This window comes from Peromyscus maniculatus, chromosome 13, assembly GCF_049852395.1.
Source record: "Peromyscus maniculatus bairdii isolate BWxNUB_F1_BW_parent chromosome 13, HU_Pman_BW_mat_3.1, whole genome shotgun sequence".
NCBI lineage: Eukaryota > Metazoa > Chordata > Mammalia > Rodentia > Cricetidae > Peromyscus > Peromyscus maniculatus.
In genome coordinates this window covers 36120859-36133389 of record NC_134864.1, presented here as the reverse complement: position 1 = coordinate 36133389, position 12531 = coordinate 36120859, and the positions used below count along the sequence as shown (strand labels likewise).

The 12531-nt window shown below is 42.1% G+C and overlaps 1 protein-coding gene across 5 annotated transcripts in view; it reads left to right on the top strand.

Moving 5' to 3' along the window:
* Acsl3 (acyl-CoA synthetase long chain family member 3) overlaps nucleotides 1-12531 on the top strand; it is a 55730-nt gene that overhangs the window by 22177 nt on the left and 21022 nt on the right. For all 5 annotated transcript variants that reach the window (XM_076549984.1, XM_076549987.1, XM_016009868.3 and 2 more), the window contains one exon: nucleotides 6804-7221. In XM_076549984.1, the coding sequence (XP_076406099.1) occupies nucleotides 6844-7221 (378 nt within the window). In that variant the 5' untranslated portion in view covers nucleotides 6804-6843. The remainder of the gene's footprint in view (nucleotides 1-6803; nucleotides 7222-12531) is intronic.

Below are 12531 nucleotides of genomic sequence, written 5' to 3'. Positions count from 1 at the left end.
CCAGAGCATTTTGTACTTTGTATTTTTTTTGTCTCTGATCTTTGGATTTTCTTTAATGCATCTTTTTTTTTTCCCTGTCTCCTTCCTTTATCCCCTCCCTCCCCTCCTTTCTTCTTTTGAGACAGGGTCTCTGTGTAGCCCTGGCCATTCTGGAATTTATTCTGTAGTCCAGGCTGGCCTTGAACTCAGATCTTTCTGCCTCTGTGCCTCCTGAGTGCTGGGATAAAAGGCATGCTCCAGGCTTTTTATTTATTTCTTTAGGAAAGAAAATTAAAGTTCAGAAATTGTTATTTATCTACTTAAAACAGCCTTCATCAAAAAAATTGACACTTTAATGGCTATGGGTTCATGGAATACTGAATGTATTCTCTGGATTGAGAATTGTTAAGACACAAGCAGTTGGATGTCATGTAATCTAGCAGCTAATGTTCGGGGTGTATGTATTATATGCATGTATGTGTATATATGTTATGTATCTGGCTCTCACTTGCAGAAAATGATTGAGTATAGTCATTGATCCTATCACCCAGGAGGCAGAGATCCGAGTTCAAGGCTTCACTGGGTTACATGAGAGAAACAGAACCAGGCAGTGGTGACACATGCCTTTTTAATTTTTCTTTTAATTTTTTAATTTTTTGGTTTTTCGAGACAGGGTTTCTCTGTGTAGTTTTGGTGTCTGTCCTGGATCTCGCTCTGTAGACCACTCTGGCCTTGAACTCAGAGATCCGCCTGCCTCTGCCTCCTGAGTGCTGGGATTAAAGGCGTGTACCACCACTACTGCCTGGGGGCACACGTCTTTAACCCCAGGAAGTAATATGGTAGGACAGGTGAGGAAATAGGAACTCGCTTTCTTTAGACTGAGGATTTTGTATACAAAATAGTATACAAAGCGTACATAATTTTAGTCATTATTGTCTGAATTCACAGGGCATTCAGTTATTGGCTGGTTGGCACATTACTGATCAACACAATTGCTGTCAGTGAGATATGAGTACCCAGCTCCAGTCACTCTGCTTTTACACTTGACAGAGAGATGGTTGGACATACCATTCCTTCCTTTAATCCAACAAATCCTCATATAAACAAATCCCCATATAAAATTGCATCTTTGAATTGAGACAACTTCAGACCACTTCCTTTGGATATAATATGAAGTGTGGATTATGGTTTAGAAAAGTGAATTAGAAAGAAGAGTAGGAATAGATTTTCCTGGGGTAAGCAAGTTGAAACAAGGCGATTCAGAATCCAGTACAGAATATAAGTACTTTTTTGTTTACCAATTGTGTGTGTGTGTAGCACTCAGTGAAGAAGCTAAGACAGCAGAGTGGACCACAGCACTTTAGGGGTTCTACTGTATGTGTACCCCAATAAAGCTTACCGGAGGATAAGAGGACAGAGCCAGCTTCTAAATTAGACACAGAGCTCAGGCAGTGGTGGCACACACCTTTAATCCTATCCCTCGGAGGCAGAGGTCATGTGAATGTAGTGAGTTCAGGGCCACACTGGGCTACAGGAGAGAAACAGAGCCAGGCAGTGGTGACACACGCCTTTAATCCCAGGAATCAAAATGGCAGGACACAGAAAGGTATATAAGGCGTGAGGAAACAGGAACTCACCCTCTTCAGACTGAGGATTTCATAGAGGTAAGAACGAGTGGCTGGCTTGCTCTGCTTCTCTGATCTTTCAGCTTTCACCCCAACATCTGGCTCTGGGTTTTCTATTAATAAGACCGGTTAGCAGTTCATGTTACACTTCTGTATCTTCCTCTGGGCCCTAAGGAAGCTTTTTTTTTTTGGGAGCGGGGGGCAGTTTCGAGACAGGGTTTCTCTGTATAGCTTTGCGCCTTTCCTGGAACTCGCTTTAGAGACCAGGCTGGCCTCGAACTCACAGAGATCTGCCTGCCTCTGCCTCCCGAGTGCCCGGCTTTAAGTCCTTTTTTTTTTTTTTGGTTTAAGGAAGCTTCTTATAGGAACATTGTTGAGGTTGTGTAAGTAGAACTGGTCAGAGTTGGTGTTGAAATTTATCCAAATGCATTTTCTACGTGTGGCACTGTGGTGAGGTTAGAAAGTGGCACTCAGTGCTTGTTTTCATAGTTGTGTGCTAGAAACTCGAGTGATGTTTAACTTAGCATGGAGTGCTAGACAGGGAAAGATTACTAGTGTGTGAGTACATATTCAATTTTGTAACCAGGCATGGTCACTTGCATTCTCCAGAAACTGAGGAATGTACAGATCTGTAATCCAAGCACTCAGCAGGCTGAGGCAGGAGGACTGCCTTGAGTTAGAGTGACCCACTTACTGAAGCTCATGGAGAGAGCTCAAAGCAGAATAGTACTAATTTCTATCGAAGATACTTAGGAATTATATTTTTTCAAAAGCAAACCAGATTTGCCGCTGAGAATGGGCTGGTGAAAGGCACCTTTGGGCATTAAGGCTCTGGGCCATCTGCTTTCCGGGCATGTGGGGCTGGCTGGGACCCTTGCCTCAGCTGTTCAGAATGTGCTGCTGCTGCTGCTGCAGAGGCTGTTGCTGGCTCTCACTTGAGTGAGTGACTTGTCATTACTATTTATTTCATGTCATAAGGCACATCATGGGTAGACACATGACTTCAGTCTCCTGTACGAACCTAAAAGCTTAAGGGTGGCAAACAAATTGATGGTGATGAAAACCTGGCTGAAATGACCTCGTGAGAAACGTGCAACAGACTTGAAATATGTTAATGACTTAATCCTCATAGTGACTTCATGATATGAGAATTCTCCACTTTCTGTAAATGAGAGATAGAAACACAGTTTATGTGACATTTAGTGAGGTGACAGTCAGTCCTGGTATTTGGCTTCATAGTTGAAGTGCTTAGGAGTGAAGGTGAATAGGCTTGAGTGTTTTCAGACTGAGCAAGGTGTGAGAAGTACTTACGGTCAAGTAAGACTATTGGAATGGTCAATTGATGGGTGGAAATCAAGTCCTGGCAGCAGATGCATTGCAGTTTGCAGTGGATGTAGGGATTGTCCCATGTTCTTGTTTGCTCCTAGGAGGAGTTGTGGGGGGTACTTGGTATTGTCTGTTCAGCCTCACAGCTTTAGAATGTTAGTGATATACCATATTTCCATGATGAGTAAATGGGAGCCAGCATTTATAAACCAAGTCCTTGTTACCATTGTTCTCAAAGGAACAAGCCTTAAGTTTTTTTAAAATCTGTTATCAAAATAATACTGCCAGTAAGAGTTCTCAGCAGGTCATGTGACATCTAAATAAGTATGTTCCTATATGCTTTTTTCCCCCCTGTATGTTTTGTCGAATGCAAATGACTGAGGAAAACCTCAGAGGTAGTGAAGTGCCCACCTTTTTTTGTTTGTTTGTTTTTTGAGACAGGGTTTCTCTGTGTAGCTTTGTGCCTTTCCTGGATCTCGCTCTGTAGACCAGGCTGGCCTTGAGCTCACAAAGATTTGTCTGCCTCTGCCTCCCCAGTGCTTTGATTAAAGGCGAGCGCCACCACGCCTACCAGGACCCAGCTTCTTAATGAAAAATTCAGTTTAAAAGAGAGTACATGTCTTAGTGTTCTCTTGCTGTGAAAGAGAGACACTGTGACCAAGGCTCCTTCCTTGTGGCCTTGCTTCTATTTCCGTGGTTTAATCCATTTTCATCACGGTGAGGAGCATGGCAGCACTCCTGGAACTAGGGCAGTAGTAGCTGAGGGCTGCATCCTGATCCGCAGAGAAGCGGAGAGGGAGAGGGAGAGAGAGACTAAGACTGGACCTCAGTGATATACTGCCTCCACTACAAAGCCACACTTGGTAGTCTTTCTGAGCTTTTCAAACAGTCCTAGTCCCTGCTGACTAGGAATTCAAATACATGAACCCATGGGGGCATTCCTACTCAAACCACAATATTAGATAATACCATTTTTTTTTGGAGTTAGTAGGATATTTTTGTTCTTTCAGACTCTGATGTTCTGGAAACACCAACACCATTTGTTTTCAGCTACCGCTTACCTCTATATAAGCTGTTAGTGCCATACAGTCTCTGCCCCCCTTAGGACAAAAATCCATATTCTCTGGACTGGTCTTCATAATACTGTGTAATGATTGTCAACAACAAAACAAATTAGCCTGGAATGGCGACTGGTCCAGGCTCAATGGAGAGTTCTGGCTGCCCACTAGTGGTATAGCAGGTTTGGAGACCTTCCTTCCTTTTTTTTTTTTTTCCGAGACAGGGTTTCTCTGTGTAGCTTTGTGCCTTTCCTGGAACTCACTTTGCAGCCCAAGCTGGCCTGGAACTCAGAGATCCGCCTGACTGCCTCCCGAGTGCTGGGATTAAAGGCGTGCACCACACCGCCCCAGCTTGGATATCTTTCTTATTCTGTAAGTTAGGCTGGCTGACTCCCTCCCTCCCATCTTAGTATAAATGTTTTGAGAATTTATATGCAAGTAATATGTTTACATCATTTCCACCTTTCCTCTTCTTAAAATGCCTACCGTGTTCCCCCACTCAAATCCATGTTCTCTTTAATTAGAGAGAGAGAGAGAGGGAGGGAGGGAGGGAGGGAGGGAGGGAGGGAGGGGCAGGGGAGAGGAAGGAGAGTGCCTGCTGAGACCATTTAGTGTTTCTCACATATATACTTGTTTAGAACTGGGCATTTGGGATTGCATAATCTATCAAGGACCTCATCCCTGGAGAAGGCTGATTCTCAGCAGCCATTACTTTTTCTGCAGTTCTTCATCCAGGGGTAGGGTCTTGTGAGATTTTCATAGTTTACACTGGCGTGTCAGTTGCTGTTGAAATTGTACAGGTCCTGTTTAAGCTGCCATATTTTGAAGACAGCTTTCCTGTCATGTCTAGAAAGCATCTCACAGATTGTGTCCAGAGGCCCCTACAGTCTTTCTGTTTACTCTTCCATGATGTTCCCTGAGCCTTAGGTGCGGGGCTTGTATTATAGTTGTATCAGTTGGGGTTGGGTACTGCATAGTCAGTTCTCAGCATTTTAACCAGTTGTGGATTTCTGTAATGAAGTCCATTTGCAGCAAAAAGAAATTTCTTTGATGAAGAGAGAGAGCTACACTTATCTGTGGGTACAAGAATTAAGTATTTAGGATACAGTTAGAAATTATACTGGTTAGGAAAGTGGCAATAGTATGTATGTTCTCCTTCAGGGTCCCTAACCCGAACCACAGGTAGTTGGCTAGGGTTACAGCTAGGCCCAAATTCCTTCAAGTTCAGTTAGACAGCTGTGGTTATCCCCAAGTTTGTGTCACTCCTTTACCCTTGAGAAGGTTGCCATGCTGGTCCTGTGGTTCATAGGCCATCTCAGCTGTGTAGAACTGCTGATTCCTTTTCTCCCTTGGCAGCTTGCTTGCATAGCACCCTTAGATGCTATGAGAGCTAGTCCTCAGTGAGGGGGTTTCCAGGTCAGTTCCAGCTTGATTCTTCTAAGTCCTGTGTCTGAAGTATGTGGTGGTGGTGGTGGTAGCAATAGTGTCTTGCCTCTAAGTTATGGGAGATTACCAAAGGCAACCATACTAGCCTTTCTTGTTGGGAGTCTTTCCAGCTCTCCTGACCACCTTGAAAGTTTCCCCTGCCTGGCACTGGGGTTGTTGTTAGGTAGTATATGGCTCTTGAGGAAGGCATTATCACCTCAAGTGGCATAACTTCATTCAAAGTGTGTGTGTGTGTGTATTTGTATACACATACTATATTACATATATTTATTATAAGTATATTTATAAGTAAACCTAAAATGTTTCCCTATGGCTTTCAAGCATCCTTAATGTGATTTGTCTGTCCTTTCTCCCTCCCTTTGCATTTCTAGGTAATCCTGTCCCGTCCCAGTTTTTCCCATTCTCCCTTTATAGCCCTTGGGTCCTACTATTTCCCTCTGCCATAGAAATGCCCCTCTTTGGTCTCTTTAATTTCTGGTTTCTATGGTTACTCCAGGTTATATACTCCTATCTAAAGATTCAGAGATCTATAAATCCATAATTAAGAGAGAACATGTGATGTTTTTCTTTCTGGATCTAGCTTATCTGCTCAGTATATTTTCTAGTTCCATCCATTTACCTGAAATTTTATGATTTTATTTTTCTTTACAGCTGAATTTAAAATTCCCTTGTGAATATGTATCACATATTACCCATCAGTTGAAGTTAGGTTGTTTTCTTTTTCTAATTATGGTGAATAGAGCATCAGTGGATATACTGAGCAAGTATCTGTGGAGTAGGATGTTGAATCCTTTGGGGTAATATGGTAGATCTTTCAGCTTTTTGAGAATTCTCCATACTGATTTCCATAATGGCTGCACCAGTGTTGATCAGGAAATTGGTGAATGCTAAAGACACAGTGGTCATACATACTTTACCATCTCGCTTCATAACTTGATCTGCAAAAATTGACCAACATGTAGAACTACCATGGAAAATAAAGTTCAGTGTACATGTCTGCCAGTCCAATTCCTTGCTACTACATAGAGTACTGATAGGGCCCACTGGGAAATATGCAGTTCGTATTTACAGTGGCTGATGCTAGTGAAACATAAGAACATGAGGTGGGCAAATTTGTGGTTTCTTTTCCTCTTCCCCATTGTCCTCACTACTTGAAGTATTTGTGGATACTGAAGGTTAGGTTGGAAAGGCTACTTTTCCCAGTATGTGGAAAATGTTAATAGACTAAAGTTTCTTAAATTTAGGATATTAACAGAGGGCCAGTATACTAACTCAGTCTGATCCAAAGAACTCTAGTTGCCTAGCTAATATTGAAAGTTTTTCTTCTAAAGTGATTTTGAACTAACTTATTTCTTTTTCTTCCTTTCAGATTCTTGTTGAAATCTGTTAATTCTATTTTTTGAACACTTATGAATAACCACGCATCTTCAAAACCATCTACCATGAAGCTAAAACAAACCATCAATCCCATACTTTTATATTTCATACATTTTATAATATCACTCTATACTATTTTAACATACATTCCATTTTACTTTTTGTGTGAGTCAAGACAAGAAAAATCAAACAAAATTAAAGCAAAGCCTGTCAATTCAAAACCGGATTCTGCATACAGATCTACTAACAGCTTGGACAGTTTGGCTTCAGTATTGTATCCTGGCTGCAATACACTTGATAAAGTCTTTATATATGCAAAAGATAAATTTAAGGACAAAAGGCTATTGGGAACACGTGAAATTTTGAGTGAGGAAGATGAAATTCAACCAAATGGAAAAATTTTTAAAAAGGTAAGATGATCTCTGCTGCCTTGTATCCCCTCCATACTGTACCCACAAGCGTCCTCTCCTTGTGCACTTAGCATTGTGGGAAGTGTAGTCTCCTGCAGGTGGAACCTGCTGGTGTTGTAGGAGAAAGTCTCCCTCCAGGGTCATAGACTGCTTTCAGTCCTCTGTCTTCACGTTTACTGATTTGACCATATTTTTCAAAATGGTCAAATATGGAGAATGTGCCCTGGTGTGGGGCTCCTGAACCTGATATCTCCTCGGGTTAGGATAAAACTTGTAGGTAGTAGCCGGGCGGTGGTGGCACACACCTTTAATCCTAGCACTCTGGAGGCAGAGGTAGGGCTACAGAGTGAGCTCTAGCAAAGGCTCCAAAGCTACACAGAGAAACTCTGTCTCCAGAAACCAAAACTGAGCGGGAGGTGGAGAGATGGCTTAGCAGTGGCTGTTCCTTCAGAGGACCCAGGTTCAATTCGCAGCACCCACATGGCAGCTCACAACTGTCTGTAACTCCAGTTCCAGGGGATCTGACACTTTCACACCAGTGTACATAAAATAAATTTAAATAAATTATTAAAAAAAAAAAGAAAAACTAAAAACCAACCAAATACAAAACCTGCTAGGTAGTTTGGGGTGGGGAACCTTATTCTAGGGTGCTTGGCACCATGTGACTTGTTTTGATTTTTTTTTTTTTTTTTTTGGTTTTTTTTTTTTTTGGTTTTTTTGAGACAGGGTTTCTCTGTGTAGCTTTGCGCCTTTCCTGGATTTCGCTCTGTAGACCAGGCTGGCCTCGAACTCACAGAGGTCCACCTGGCTCTGCCTCCCAAGTGCTGGGATTAAAGGCGTGCGCCACCACCGCCCGGCTTGTTTTGATTTTTCATGGAAATTACAGTGGGTGTTAATATCTTGGTACTTTGGTTATAGCAATTGTATGGCTTACATTTTTTTTAACCACTGCAGAGAATCTTGCCTGCTATTGGCTTGAACTAGAAACAAGCTGTCTTTACAGATAGAAATAGTGTGGTTAAGAGCCTGGGCTTTGGATCCAGACTGCAAGTTTGAATTTTGGTTTTGCCACTTACCAGTCTTGTGGCATTAGAAAAGTTATTTAATGACTGGAATTAGTGTTTATGAGCCAAGGTGTTTTAATTAGTATCAAGTTCTTTTAAAACTGGAAGTAACCTTATGGGTTAGATGATGCTATCTCTACTTGGAAGATGAGAACCTTGAAGCATGGATGAGTTACTAACTAACCAAGGACCCTAAAGCTACTGAGTGGAAAGCTGAGATTTGAACTCAGGCTTTTGTCTCCCAAACGCATACTCTCTAACTAACTACAGATTGTGAGAGAGGGGAAAAAGCCAGACGGTTATTTATGTCATTTTCCTATTTATTTATTATTTATAAATTATGTCTTGGAACTCTGTGCAGACCAGGCTGCTCTCAAACTCAGAGATCTGCCTACCTCCTACCTCCACAGAGTGCTGGGATTAAAGGCCTGTCTGTGCCTTTAATTCTTTGTGAGAAGATATATATGCCTATTATTAGTACTTGCTGTTAAATTTGCATTTGTGGTTTATCCCTTTTTTCTAAGGCTATATATAGACGGACAAAAACATTATATTTTTCTTGTCTAGAATCAGCTGTTTGGGGGACCTAGAATTAAGTTTTAGGTTTTGTATATATAATAAATGAAACATACTGTCTGTTGTCTGTATTAGAGTGTGCTTTGCTGTCAGTTAGCAAAGACTGGTGTTTCTCTTGATGTGCAGCAGCTGTGGGGATGGGCTGCAAGCTAGAGACGGAGTTAAACAACTCACCCTGCACCCACCCACGTGCTCTGGGTTCTTATCACACCCATTGTGTTGTGTCAGGACCCGCATCTGTCACGGCAGGGTATTGGATGACATAGCTTAGTTAGTCTTACTGAACAGACAGCAGAGGGCAGGCAGAAGGCTTTTATTTATTTTTAGAGTCTCATGCAGCCCAGGCTGGTATCAAACTTTTGATCCTCCTGCCTCCCTGGGACTTGTAGGGCGCTGGGATTGATTGCATTGCTCTGGCTACCACAGCAGACAGAAGACCTATTTTTGGTGACTTGTTTTCATTAGAATAGTTACCACGTTTAAAGATAACCTTCAATCTGAGGAGCTTATGTGTATTAATATCTAAAAATGTCCTTACTTTGAGAAGTGGCAGCATAGAATATAATGTGATTAAAGCAAAGTTATGCAAACCTTATTTCAGATTAGTCCATTCGTTCTGTGTGTGTGTGTGTGTGTGTGTGTGTGTGTTTGTATGTATGTGACCGTCCACCCATCTGAGATGGAACCTAGGGTCTTATGCTCCCCACCAAGAGTGACCACCATCTTCACCAAGATGGAAAACGGGAGCACGAACATGGAGTAGAAGCTGCCATGTTTCTGAGGCCTGACAAGCCTTTTCAGAAATACTGATTTGTTGTCTAGGTTGTCCAATGGGGCTTTACAAAGCTGTAGCACGGAAACTACGTGGAATCTGGTTGCAGCTTTCCCAGCAGCAAATGGATTGCCCAGTGCCCTGTAGACAGAAAGAGCAGGGAATGGCTAGATTTCAGAGCAGCCTTCTGGCGCAAGTGTGCCTGAAATCTTGAACTAAAACATTAGACACAAACTGTTTCACTAGTTATTTTGTTAAGTATGAGACACTTTTGATGTTTTATACATATTCTAAACACATTAGAGAGAATGTAGTTAATAGTGGTCATAGAAGATTTCAGACAGTTAACATGAAAGTAGGCATGCTTTGTTAGTTGATATAGCTTCCTCTTGTTTTTTCTCAGTGCTGGCTTTTGTGTGGTCTTTTTTCTTCAGAGTCACATTTTTATCATGTCTGTTTATTATACTTTTGGAAAGTCGGGCTTTCCATGTGCTTGCAATCCTAGCAGTTGAAGGCTAGGGTAGGATGATTATGAATTCAAGACCATCCTGGGCTACATATCAATATCCTGTCTCAAAGCACCAAAAAAGAAAAAAATTGCTGAAGTTACAGCTTAGTAATAGAACAGTTGCCTATTATACTCAAGACTCTAGGTTCAATCCTCAGGTGGTTCCCCCACCCCAAATAAATCTAAACAAAAATATTGGAGAACGGCTTTCCCCTTTCGGCTGGGTTCACACTACTGATAAGCCTATGATTCAACAACACTCAGGAAGGAGACAGAGGCAGGAGGATAGACACAGGTCCCAGGCCAGCCAGGGCTACATAGTAGTAGAACCCTGTGTAAACATGGCCCCCTCCAGTAAACGGACACTTTTCTCTGTCCCACACTGCACTTACTTCCAAAATTGTCACATGCTTGGCCGATGGCACAGGCTTATTATTTGCTAGTTCTTAATTTAAATTAACTTGTATTTCTTATCTGTGCTTTGCCACGTGGTTTGTGGCTTGTTACCTCATTTTTTACCTTCCTTGCTTCCTCAGATGCTGGCTGGTGTCTGCCCCAACTCCTCCCTTCCTCTTCCCAGAATTCTAGTCTGGCTCTCCAATCTCTTCCTGCCTAGCCATCAACCAATCAGCTTTATTATTAACAATGAGTATAATCCACACTACCGTCCTGCACTTTCTGAGTTGTGGGGACATTTACATCATAATTCATATGAAAAGTAGTAGCTTTCTTGGCCTGAGATCTGAGTCTATGTTCTTTCTTCACTCTCCTGTGGATCTCCCTTCCATGGTTGCTGTCCCTACTTCCTGTTTGTTAACTGTGTGTCCCAAATCACACAAGCTCAAAACACGAAAGAGAAGGTTAAAGAAAGCCAGGCATACTTTGTTAAAGAAGACAGGAAGTGTGTAATTCTGCAATAGTTCTATTCTAGATAGTAAATGAGGAGAAAAACCATCAACCTCGTTCTTAAAAGAGGTTTGAATCAGCTATCTGAAATCTTGATTTCTATTAGACTGTCACATCAGCCAGAGGTCTGAATGGTTAAATATTGGTGTGCTTTGATTTTAATAACTTCTGTATGCTGTCACCATTTATTATTTTTCTTTTGAGGTACATACAAGACAGTCATCAAAAAGCATTGCATTTTTTATGTTCCTGGAAAAGCTTTAAAACACTAAGGTTCTATATTCCAGGAAGTTATACTTTTTTAGATAGTATTCTCTGAGTGACAGTTGATATTATGACATACATAGTGATATTGTGTGTCACTTCTTTGACAGGATTAAAAATGCCAAGTGGGCAAGAACAAAGTGACCCCCAAGGTTACCATGAGGACTGGGGATCTGTAGCTCCAGGATAGAATGCTCACATGAGGTTACCACGAGGACTGGGGATCTATAGCTCCAGGATAGAATGCTCACATGAGGTTACCATGAGGACTGGGGATCTATAGCTCCAGGATAGAATGCTCACATGAGGTTACCACGAGAAAGTGACTCTGAGAACGGTACTGTCAGGTGTCCTGAGCCTGTTTGCGTTGTATAGCAAATGTATGGCAACAGGACTGAATGGGGACGAGAACAAACATGGTTATGGCTCCAGCTGTTCCACACACTGAGAGAATTATCACTGAGTGAGTGTCTTAGCACTGAGAAGACACACTGGTTAATCTTGGTGGCATGGGTCTTAGCTCATCAATAGTGTGAAAAGAAAAGCAGAAGGGTGATTTAAGGAATGCCTGCCAGAATAGGTTGCAGTTAAGATGAGACCTGAACAAGGTCTAGCAAACTTGGATAAAGAACCTTCTGGGCAGGAAGACAGCTTAGTGGGTCCCAGATAAGAGTGAACACAGCTGAGTGAGGGGCTTGGGGATCATTTAAGGATCATGCAGAGGGTACCCTCTTTCCCTATTCTCACATTTCTGAAGAACAGAAAGGATGGGGTTGGGTTTTAGGATGTGAGTTTGGAAAGGGGGTTTGCAAGGGTCACCGCGGCTTATAGCTTTTCCGGTCCTTCTGGGCCTCAGTGCTACTAGAAAGGAAGAAGCCTGCAGTCTGAAGTAAGGGACCTTGTTTGTGTGTTTGTAGGGGATAAGAGTGGTGTGAATTGTGGGAGGAAGGCTGAAGGGCGGGAGGAGGGAAGAAAGGGGGATCTGCGGTTGGTATGTAAAATGAATAAAAAATTCCTTAATTAAAAAAAAGGTGGTGTGAATTATGGAGAAGATGGCCTGGCCTGATAATAATGGACGTGAAAGAAATGTGTGGTTTCAGGCTGTATTTTATAGATAGGTTGATAGACTCTGAATAGATTTAGAAATGAGACTGAAGATGACCGTAAAGGCTAATAACTTACTGTGTGGAGCAGTTGGTGGATGGTGTGCTTCCTCTGCT